This window comes from Bos javanicus, chromosome 29 (assembly GCF_032452875.1).
Source record: "Bos javanicus breed banteng chromosome 29, ARS-OSU_banteng_1.0, whole genome shotgun sequence".
Classification (NCBI taxonomy): Eukaryota; Metazoa; Chordata; class Mammalia; order Artiodactyla; family Bovidae; genus Bos; species Bos javanicus.
In genome coordinates, this window is record NC_083896.1 from 44965010 (window position 1) to 44976546 (window position 11537).

An 11537-nucleotide genomic window follows, 5' to 3' on the forward strand; every position below is an offset into this window, starting at 1 on the left:
CGAACCGCAAGTGCTGAATCCCGCATGCCCCAGAGCCTGTGTTCCACAAGAGAAGCCACCGCAGAGAGAAGCCTGCACGCTGCAACTCGAGAGTAGCCCCGCTCGCTCCAACTAGGGAAATGCCACGCAGCAATAGAGACCCAGCACAGCCAAAAAATAATTTCTTTTAAAAGAATCTTTTTAAAAAAACTCACTAGAGTTAAAAATTTTAAGACACCATTCGTCTGAAGATTTTATTTAGTTCATACATGTATGTGATAGTTTGGGTCGAAAATTTGAAGGTGAAAGTCATTTTTATGTAAGGAAGTAATTTTTAAGGTAGTGCGCCCTTGTATTCTGATTTTTGGTAATGCCATTGAGAGGTTCCATGGCACTTTTGCTTCTGACTTTGCTCTGAGGTTCTGAAACATCTGACACGTTACCGTGTGTCTTTAGTTGTTACGCTGCGGGGTGGAGGCTTGCATCCTTCAATTCCAGAAAATTGTTTCTTGAGTGATTTCTTCCCATTTTCTCTGTTCTCTCTGGAATCCTGATGAAACCCAGCATCTGATAAATGATAATTCCAGAGAGAATAGAACTGAATCCTCTGATTTTCTTCTGTCTTCTATTATCTTTTGGTTCTATTTTCTGAGAGGTGTTTACCTTTCAGCTCTTCTCTGGAATGGTTCTTAAAATTCTATTTTATTTTTTGGCTGCACCACATGGCATGTATATCTCAGTTCCCCAGCAGGGGATCGAACCTGCACCCTCTTTAGTGGAAGCACAGAGTCTTAACTGCTGGACCACCAGGGAATTCCCTAAAACTCTGTTATTTTAATTCTCAGCTCTTTTTGTTCTCTGTTCAGTCTTTAATTATGGTACCTTTTCAAGGACATAGTTGAGTTCAACACCATCAATCAACTGGATTTAATTGACATCTACAGACTACTTCAGCAACACTAAAATACACATTTTTTGGAGCTCACATAGAACATTCACCAAGACAGATCATATTCTGGACCATAAAAAACACTTTAACAGATTTAATAGAAATCATGAAGTGTCTGCTCTCACACCAAAATGTAAATCGGTAACAGAAAAATAATTGGAAAATTTAAAAATACGTGCACATTAAACAGTAGTCTTCTAAGTAACACATGGGTCAAAGAGGAAATCTCAAGTTTTAAAATATTTTGAACTAAATTGAAATGAAAACAACTTATCAAAATTTGTGGGTGCAGTGAAAGCATTGCTTAGAGGGAAATTTATAGCACTGAATGGATACATTAGAAAAGACGAAAGACCTAAAATCAATAATCTACATTTCCACCATGGGAAGCTAGAAAAAGAAGAGCAAAAGTAAATCCAAAATAAAAGAAAAAGAGCAGAAATCAATGAGATCGAAAATAGGAAATCAATAGAGAAAAAGCAATGAAAACCAAAAGCTGGTTCTTTGAAATCTTAATAGAATCAACAAGAGAAACTGCCTATTTCCAAGTCTAGTACTGGGTAGAAGGGTGGGGGTGGCAGGGTTGGGGGAATCTCTCCTGAGAATTTTTAACCACATGCCTGCCTGAGTAAGTCTGCAACCTGAATTGACAATACCTGGGTGATCCAAACCACCCCTAGTTGAGAATTTAAAGTGCCGGGTTGGTTTGTCATCAGGCAACTGATAAACATGTTTCCTCTGCGGAGGAATTTACTCTTAATCTCAAAAAATCCCCATTGATAAAATTCCAAAAAGTATGAATTCACAGTCAAAACTCATGAATTGCAAGAAAATATGGCACTGTGAGCAAGAGCAAACAATAAACCTGCATAATCAGGCCTCAAAAACTTAAGGTACTGGAATTACCAAACAATATATGTGTTTTCAATATATTTAAAGAAAAAGGAAACTTAAAATGTAAGACAGCAAGAGTATATAAAATAAATCTGAAAAGGAACCAAACAATTTCTAGAAATGATAAAATATTTGACATGTAAAACTCAACAGATAAGTGGGTACAACCACTAAAAACAGAAACAAAAAAACTTCAGTAGGCTGGTTTAGAAGCTGAAGAAAGACTTAACTGGGAGACAGATTTGTAGAAATTATCCAGAATGCCAGAAACAGAAAATATGTGTTATATAAGAGGCAAGGAGGATGGAGTAGGAAGGTCTAATCAGAGTCCCAGTGGGGACAGAGAGATGATTGAGAATTGAAGAGAAGACAGTTTTCTAGAACAGATGAAAGACATCAATTCATAGAATCGGGAAACCTAAGGAATCCCATTAAGATAAGCACAAAGAAAACCACACTGGGACACATCACAGTAAACCTGCAGAATACCAAAGAGGAAAAAACCTTTAAAACGGTTGGAGACAAAAAGTATCTTGAAAGGAACAGTAAGGACAACAAAATGGAGACCATGAAGACAGAGCCAAGTTTTCAATATATTGACAGGAAATAACTATTAGCCTGGAATTCTACATCTAGCAAAAAATAACTTTAAATAAAAAAGTAAAAAACTAGAAAAGACAGGTGATGGCACAAAATAAAGGGGTAGAAATTTATCCAATAACTTAATTAAAATAGATAAAAGTGACTAAATACTTCAAATAGAAAACATGTAAAAATCTATGTTCAGGCCATTCTTAGGAGGCAGAGAATGAAATAAAAGGATAAAAACTCGACATATTTGGAATAGAAGGGAAATTTCTCAGCCTAATGAAAGACTTTTTTACAAAAACCAGCAAATATATTTTATGGTGAAATATTGAAATTATTCCCTCTAATGTCAGAAACAAGTCAAGGGTGCCCACACTTTCCTCCACCCAGACAGAGAGAGGCAAGAAAAATAAGAGATATAAAAAATACCTTTTCATAGAGATGATTATACATACAGAAAACTCAGAATTTTCAAGCAAATCATAAATTTTAGGTTTCTTGGACATAAAAAAATTATTTTCATAAGCCGTGAATAACAGCAGCACAATATCAAGTACTTAAGTTTAACCAATTTATGAGAAAAAGCAACTTTATTGAAAACATTAAATGGAGAGATACACCATGTTCACGACTGGAAACTTCAATCTCATGCTGATGTTGATTTTCCCCAAACATATATAGATTCAGTTGGGTTCCATCACAATTTCAAAGGGGTTTTTATTGATAGGATGTAACAAGCTGATTCTAAAATTTATATGGAAGAGCAAGGGCCAAGTATAGATCTTAGGGGAACACACACAGGTAGATGAAATGAGCAGTGGGACAAAAGAGAAAAATAAATTGTATATTCGATGGATCACTATACAGCAAGGAAAAGGAATGCCTTAGAGCTACACGTGTTAATTTGGATAAATCTCAAGACACATGGTATTAAAGGAAAAAGCAAATTGCAGTAAAATAAACATGGTATAGTTTCACTTATATAAAAGAAACATGCAAAACAAAACATCTATAATAAAATCACAGAGCAAGCAAGGGAATGATTGAGACAGCACAGCGTGTCCTCTACCAGGGAGAGGCACAGCAGGGACCACCAGGGTACCCATTGGGAGCGTGGAGCCTTAACCACGGGCTGCCAGGCAAGTCGAGGTATCCATTTCTGAAATGGGGGTAGGGAGGGTGTTTGTCTTGAAATATTTCCTTGCACCTCTTCACTATTTAATTCAAAACCAAAAGAACAAGAAAAGATTCTAGAGGATGGGGGAAAAGCAGAGAAGGAAACGGGAAGTCTGCCAGTGCTTGTACAAAGAGACAGCTACACCAAGTTCTACCAGAGTTAAATAGTAATAGTGCACACTGTTTAGAAAAGCAAAGAAGTCCTAGCAGCTCAAACCTTCAGGGGCGTGGGCAGAGCCTTGGGCTTCTCTGAGGGTTCTTGGAAGGCAACTTGCCATGTCATTGGAGGGCTACCCCCTGCCCCGGCAGCATTTGCAGATTTTCACTTAACCCCACCTTTGGTCCAGCCCCTCACCCCCACCCTCCCCAGTTCCCCTAAGACACAAAGCTGCTTCAGAAGCCCACACCTCCACCCCAGTGGGGTAGCTGCTTGGCTGCAAGGGGTCAGGGGGGTCCTGGGGGGAGGGACATCCTAGCTGCTCCTCACAGTCCCTCTTGTCAGCCCGACCTCGCCTTCCATGGTGCTGGTGGAACCCCAGAGCCTCTCCAGGGCTCAGGGTGGGGGGTGGGGGATTTGGTGGCCTCTCAGCCCCTCCCTCGGGGAACACTTAATTGCAGTGTCTGGTTCTCTAGGAAAATAAATGAGCCTCTATCCGCTTTTCATCTCTCAAAATGTCAGGTTTTTTGGTCTACTGCTGTCTCCCTATTTTCTCTTTGTGAATTTACATCATTTTTCATTTCCTTATCATTTTAGATTTTAAGAGGAAACAAGTAAACTCACAAAGCTAAACTTGCCACATGTAACTGGAAGTGTCTACTTACTATATTTAAATAAGTGATTAACAAGGAGCTCCTGAAGAGACCAGAGAAGAGGAGCTTAGCCATCTCGGCACCATCCTGCACAGATGCTTGAACATCCCTCCCCCCACCACCCCGATTTCTTGCCTTTGATTTTTTTGGTCAGGCAAAAAAGGGTGAAGTACCAAGTGCAAAGATCTGGGTTCATATCCAGACTCCTCCATTTACTACCCTGTGAAATCTTATCATGTCAACTCTCACAGCGTTAAGTTCTTCACTGGCATAATTGCTGCCCAGGGTACCGGGTTAGCGGGAGACAAGTTCAGTGAGGTTGTGGCTGTTGAAAAGCTCCTCACTATAAAGCACTCAACCTGGGGAAGAATTGTGGGTTCTCATACCCTGGATCACCACATTCTGCCTTAGCCTGCTGCACCCCAACTCCCCAGCCCCCCTGCCCCAAGGCCACAGGAGGCAGAGCTCTGGATCCTCACACTCTCAGGCATTCTGTGGTTCCCAGGCCTGACAGTCAAAGGAAAGAAAAACAGCAGCCTGGGCCACCGAGGAGGACCAAAAACCCACAAAGCTGGAGGGAGTCCCAGAACCAAGTGGGCACTTTATTAACCTGGCAGTGGGGCAGCCAGGCAGGCCAAGCAGCCCCTTCCCAGACCTTTCATGGTCCTCAGGGGCCACTGGCAGAGGCCGAATCCCGGGGCCCAAGCCCTGGACCCTAGGAGTCCAAGCTGGGCAAGGGCAACCCCAAGGGTGGCAATGGGAGTTGCCGAAAGCAGGCATCAAGTACCAACCTGCCTCCCTCTGAAGCTGGGGGTGGGGGTGGGGGTGGGCCTGAAACGAGTTACGAGTCCCCTCTCCTGCTCGCCTTGTGCAGCTTGTACAAGCTCAGGCGCTTCCTGGAGTCAGGAAGCCATGAGTCCCACATCGGCTGCGGTCTGGAAGGTGATGCCATCCCCCGGCAACGGGGAGGCCAGGAAGGGCCAGAGCCAGACGAGGACCCAGCGGGGCCCCAGAGCTGCCTGCAGGTTGTGGCAGGGGCCCAGGTCGTACGCATGCTGGCCCCGAGCCCACTCCCACGTGGTCTGGCCCCTGAGCAGCAGCATCCCGTGGAAGAGCAGTCCGGCCCCACACAACAGCGCACCCGCCACACACGTGTCAGTCACGAAGGCCAGGGCGAACTGTGCCAGAGACACTCTGCCTGCAGGGAGAGAGCAGAGAGGGTAAGGGAGTAGCAGCAGGCCTAGCCCTCCCAGAGCCGGCTCCTGCCCTCCTCCCGTTCCCTCCCTCTATGAAGCAGGGCGCGTTCCTCTGCTCAGCAACCTGCAGAGTCGCTGCTCCCTGGCCAGCCCATGCTGGCTAACGGGAACACAGCAGTGAACGGGACACACACGGCCCCCTGCCCTAGACACACCTTCACTCCTGCACCACACCCTTGTGAGCACCCCCACGAATGCCAGGCTAGCATCTCCGATCTCAGGGAACTCACAAGAGATTCAAGAGATCATGTCTCAGTTACTTAATGACAGCTGTGATGGGCGTGACGACAGAAAAAACATCTTGGACCATCCTCATCTATAACAGGTAATAAGTATCAGCTGAACCAATGAACTGCAAGATGCCATGAAATGTTTTGCCAAGCAAGAGAAGCCTGACACAAAAGGTCATGTATTGTACGGTGCCATTTATATGAAATGTCCCAAACAGGCAATCCATGGAGATAGAAGATCAGTGGTTGCCAGGGGCTGGGGAGTGACTGCTTAAGGGGTAGAGGCTTTCTTTTGAGGGCAATGAAAATGGTCTAGAATTAGACAGTTGTGATGGCTGGACTACACTGTGAGTATACTAGAGACAATTGTGCAGTTGAGGATGGTTACAATTATGAGTAATTGTAATTGTAGTTACAATTAGTAACTGTAGTTACAATTATGCTATGTGAATTTTCCTTCAGTAAAAAAAAAGAGCTGGCTTCACTGTTCACCTGAAACTGTCACAACATTGTAATCTTCTATAGCTCAATACAAAATAAAAAGTTCAAAAAAAAATAGAGCTGGGCTTCTCTGGTGACTCAATGGTAAAGAATCTCCCTGCCAATGCAGGGTTCAATCCCTGGTCCAGGAAGATTCCACATGTCATGGAGCAACTAAGCCTGTGCTCTAGAGCCTGGGCGCTGCAACAGCTGAAGCTCGTACCCTCTAGAGCTTTTGCTCTGCAATGAGAGAAGCTACTGCAATGAGAAGCCCACACGCAACTACAAAGTAGCCGCTGTTCACCACAACTAGAGAGCCTGCTGAGGCAAAGAATACCCAGTGCAGCCAGAAACAATGAGTGAGTGAATTAAAACGCAAAAATTAGCTTATAAAAAAGCCTATTGGTGGGGTGGGTAGATGACAGGCAAACTTACTAAGAGGCTCAGGGAAATAAACTTCATCTATTTTGAGAGTGTTGTCTATTTCGGGAGGTGTCTGAAGTTTGCCTTTTCATACTGTTCATGGGGTTCTCAAGGCAAGAATGCTGAAGTGATTCACCATTCCCTTCTGCAGTGGACCATGTTTTGTCAAACCAGTCAATCCTAAAGGAAATCAATCCTGAATATTCATTAAAAGGACTGATGCTGAAGCTGAAGCTCCAATCCTTTGGCCACCTGATGCGAAGATCTGACTCACTGGAAAAGACCCTGCTACTGGGAAAGATTGAAGGCAGGAGGAGAAGGGGACAACAGAGGATGAGATGGTTGGATGGCATCACCGACTCAATGGACATGAGTTTGAGCAAACTCTGGAAGATAGTGAAGGACAGTGAAGCCTGGCGTGCTGCAGTCTATGGGACACAGCTGAGTGACTGAACAACAACTGAAAGTTGAGGAGGTATTTGCTAGCTGAAGAGGGAAGAAAATATTCTGTTTGAAGGTCCTGAGGCAGGATGGAGAGATGTCTGCAAAACAAGTGAGTGGATGGTTCTGAAAGCTCAGGAGAGAAGCCCAGCTTGGATGTGCAGATTTGTGAGTGGTTGGTACCCAGGCAGTTCTGGACCCGGCAGAGTGTGTAGAGAGATGAGAACGGTGCCTCAGCCAGGAAACCAGGTCCTTGGGGACCAGAGAGAGGAAAACCAGAAAGGAAGGAGGGAACTCAAAGTACAAGCTGTTGGTGACGTCCAGGTAGAGCCCTTTCAGGAGATAGAAGGCCATCAGTGGTATGAGGCTGAAAGGTCTCTTGAAGCAAGAAGATAACTCAGAAGCCTCCTCTGGGTTTCGTGGAGACAGAGGCTGGGGACTGTGGCAATCTTGGAGAATGGGTGGGGCAGGGCCAGTTTAGAACAGGGGTGGGGAGAGGCAAGGAAAAGTAGCCTCTGAGCCCAGGCGAGTTCTTTGACTTGGCAGCTAATGGAAGACAGAAAGGGTGAGCTGGAGGAGGAGGACATGGGATGACAGAGGCTTGGTGCCAGGTGGAAAACCCAAAGGAAGCCCGGGGAGGGAGCCTGGAGCGGCCGGAGGAGAGGCGACCCACAGTGTGAGGCCTCCGAGTGGGCAGGAGGGGTCGGGCACCCGGGGACACTGGGGCAGGCAGCTTCCACCCCCGGACAGGACAGCCAATTCGGAACTACTTTGCTCTGTGATGGATTTTTAAGAGAGATGGGGGTTTGGAAGACAGGAAAGTGAGAAGGTTTGAGCTGCAGTGGAGGACAACCAGAAACTACTGAGGGTCTGCTGAGGTCAGCAGCCATGACGTGACATGGTGTCAGCTGTCACGAAGGACCAGGCATGTCTGGCAGCTCTCAGCAGACACAAGGGCTGACACAGAGAAGCCAGGAAGGCACAGCGGAAGGAAGATGGAGGTGAGAGGCCGGAGATGCTGCAGGAGGTTGGTGGAAGGTACCACGTACCTGGGGCGGTAATGTGGAAGTTGCTGATGGACAGGAAGGTGAGGCCCAGGAGCTCTGGAGCGGATGTCACGGAGTAAAGAGTGAGAGCTGGGTAGGAGAGGAGGTGGGAGCAGAGAGGGGGTGACTGATGGGGTGATTTGGGAGGTGACACATTTTGGATTCTGATGGGCTGGGGTGGGATGTGGGAGGAGAAGATAAGAAATTGGGCCACTGGGGCCATTCACCCAGACTTTCGGATGCCGATGCACTCAACAAGGCCCAGGGCTGAGAGAGACTTGGTGCTGGACTGTCTTCAGTGACTGTGGGGAGCAAGTGGAAGACCGTGGATGACCAAGAGGGGTCATGCGTTCAGAGAGGAGCAGCTGAGGGCCTGAGTGTCCATGGAGGCAGGGAGGTCACTGAGGAGGGCAGTGCAGGAAGCCAGGGTCGGCAGAGGAAGGCCCTGACCACCCCACTGGGCCTTCTCCCAAGGTCTCCCCAGGGCCACAAGGAGGGGGTCCTGGGGACAGAGCTGGGCCTGGACAGGATAAGGAGACATACTCGCTGTTCGGAGTGGTCTGGAAGTTTAGTAACTGCAGGACAAGGTTACAGAGAGGACTGTGGACAGCTCAGGAGGAAAGGGTCAGGGAGAGGAAGCCTGAAGCATCGCACGGGGTGGAGGACAAAGCGTGAAAAACCAGTGGGGTTTCTGTTTTCAGTGGTGTTGGAGGAGAGTGTGTTCATCCAGAACACAGCCTCTCAAGCAGCCTCCTGATCCAAGATGTCCCTTCCCAACTTCCAAACACTGGACCTCCGCCTGCCTGTAACCTTCACTGGCTCCCCACTGCCCAGCCAAGTGAGGGCCATATCCTCATGCCACATTCAAGGCCCTCCACCACCAGTCCTCATCGACCATCCTAGCCTTAATCCTCACGTTTCCCACCAAATGTCTTCCCTGCTCCCAACCTCCAAGCCTGTGTTCACGCTGCTTCTGTAGGTATGAATGCCATCTCCCTACTGAGAATACTTCCTCACCGTCCCATCTGCCCAGTGAAATCCCACCAGTATTTCCTCCCCTGACTCTCAGCTAGAACTCTGTACCTGCGTCCAGGCCCTGTGTTTTACCAGACTGCACACCCACGTGAATACCCAGCTGCCCCTGACCTTGGGACTGGGTCTCTAGGGCACTACCTGGAGAAGCCTCCAGGAATTCCACTGCCCGCCAGGATGGGCCTCGGCCTCTGTGGGGAGGTTCCCCCTGACCCCACCCCCATACACACACACTCCCCCGCATCCAGGGCTCCCCACCTGTGAGCAACATGAGCCAGGGCAGCAGGAGCAGGGCGGCGGTATGGAGGGGTGTGTGGGCTCGCAGCAGGGCCGACAGGGCCGGGCCCAGCAGCACAGAGGCGTGCAGCAGGACGCCCGCGCCGTGGAGCAGGAGACACAGGAAGGGCCGGTAGTTGCGGAAGCCCACGCAGCGGCCCAGCAGGCGGCAGTGGTGGTCCCGGCGAAGGATGCAGATACGGCAGGCGGAGCAGTGCCCACTGCGCGGCGGCACCTGGCTTTGGCACTGGTAGCAGTAACTGCAGGGAAGGAACCACAGGGTCAGTCCCTCCAGCAGCTCGGAGAGCCCCTCATGGTGCCCAGATCAGCCCCTGAGCACATCCTGGAGAACCAGGCACAGCCTCTGCCCTCGCTAAGCCCCAGGTCCCTCACGGGGGAGTAAATGCAGGCTGGACATCACTTCCCAAGCCTTTCCACTTCTAGCACAGCAGGTCTGACAACCCCTGTCCTGAGGTCTTCGGCTGGTTTCTAACATCCGGGAGCAAATGTTTGTCTTCCACTGTTACCAGCTTGGTCCAAGTCACCATGAACTCTGCCCTGAATTATTGCAACAGCCTCTTGACTGGTCGGTCTCCCTGATTCCACCTTTATCCCCTCTACTGTAGTCTTGCCCCAGCAGCCAGACTGATCTGTTAAAAATCTAAATCGGGAATTCCCTGGCAATCCAATGGTTAGGACTCCTCGCTTTCATTGCTGAGGGCCTGGGTTCGATGGGCGGCAACTACTGGCCCATTCCTGGTCCAGGAAGTAAAATCCCACAAGCCTGGCAGGGAGACCAAGAAAAAGAAATAATAAAATAAAATCTAAATCATATGCCTCCTCTGCTCAAAACCCCGAGATGGCTCTCCATTTTACTTCTGGTAAAAAGCAAAGCCTTCAAAGTCTGTTTACAAAGTCTTTATATCTCTAATCTCTCTTCTCCACCGCCCCCCCCACCTCCTCCCCCGGCCCCCACACACCACCTCAGCCACACTGGCTGTCTTACTGTTCCCTGAACATGCTGGGTATACAACTGCCTCAGAGCCTTTGCATTGCCTGTCCCTGCTGCCTGGCACATTCTTACCCCAGATGAATAAGGCTAACTTTCCCCTCTCCTTCAAGTCTTTGCTCAAACGCCACCTTCTCTATGAAGCCTACCTTGACCACCCTATTTGAGACTGCACTCTTTCTGTTTCCTGACCACCAACACCTTCTAACATTCTACATTATTTATTTACGAGCCTGAAGTTTATCATCTGTCCCCTCCCCCACTGAAATCAGGAATACGTTTTATTGTACCTCCAGTGCCTGGAATAGTACCCTGCACATAATAATGTACTCAACAATATTCGTAAGTGAATGAATGAAACTCGTTCTGCCTTCTGGTTGTAAAAGAGTTCTCTGGTTCTAACAAGCGGCTCAAACATCTTCAGGTTCTAGGGCCCTCCCCCTGCGCCAAGCTCCCGCTTCTCCCCCGCGCCAGATCCCGAGCCCCACTCACGCCCAGCCCTGGCCCAGACCACGGCCGGCCAGCATCACACCCCGGATGCTGGGGTCCGAGCGCAGGAACAGCCCCACGTTGCCCAGTAGGTTGAGCAGCTGGAAGGCTGCCAGCGCAACCTGCAGGGTCCGGGCCAAGGGTCCCAGCGGAGGTGGCCCGGGGCCTAGCACTAACACGTAAGCCAGCTCCAGGCCCACCGCCGCGGCCCAAAGCGCGGTGAGCACGAGGGGCAGCCGCGCGGGACTCGCCTCCGCGGTCCCCACCGCCCAGGGCTGCCCCATGGCCTGCACCCACTAGCGGTAGGAGCCCCCTAGTACCCCGCCGCTTCCGTATTGAGGCAGGGATAGTGGCAAACGGACGTCTGCTACAACCAATAGAAGCTCGGAAGGGGCTCGTGAGCGTTCCGGTTTACTGGGCGGGCCCACAGGTACGGAGATGTGATTGGACGGCCGAACG

The 11537-nt window shown here is 48.7% G+C and overlaps 1 protein-coding gene across 3 annotated transcripts; it reads right to left on the bottom strand.

Moving 5' to 3' along the window:
• Positions 1-206: 206 nt before the first annotated feature.
• On the bottom strand, positions 207-11443 carry ZDHHC24 (zinc finger DHHC-type containing 24). 3 transcript variants are annotated; one of them, XM_061407073.1, is made up of 3 exons: positions 11082-11443; positions 9563-9840; positions 207-546 (listed from the first exon to the last, which is right to left on the bottom strand). In XM_061407073.1, the coding sequence occupies exons 1-3, from the start codon at positions 11360-11362 to the stop codon at positions 419-421; spliced, it is 687 nt and encodes a 228-aa protein (XP_061263057.1). In that variant the 5' UTR covers positions 11363-11443; the 3' UTR covers positions 207-418. The 3 variants fall into 3 exon arrangements, with proteins under 3 accessions (XP_061263057.1, XP_061263055.1, XP_061263056.1); XM_061407071.1 differs by lacking the exon at positions 207-546 and adding an exon at positions 892-5594 and having other exon boundaries at positions 11082-11433; XM_061407072.1 differs by lacking the exon at positions 207-546 and adding an exon at positions 892-5594 and having other exon boundaries at positions 10880-11403.
• Positions 11444-11537: the final 94 nt, after the last annotated feature.

Bases quoted from the DNA above. Each gene is read 5' to 3' on its own strand.
- ZDHHC24 (XM_061407071.1), bottom strand. From the start codon at position 11,362: ATGGGGCAGCCCTGGGCGGTGGGGACCGCGGAGGCGAGTCCCGCGCGG. The intron at 9,841-11,081 runs GTGAGTGGGGCT...CCTTCCCTGCAG, and splicing joins GGTCTGGGCCAGGGCTGGGC to TTACTGCTACCAGTGCCAAA. The intron at 5,595-9,562 runs GTGGGGAGCCCT...CTCTCCCTGCAG, and splicing joins CTGGCTCATGTTGCTCACAG to GCAGAGTGTCTCTGGCACAG.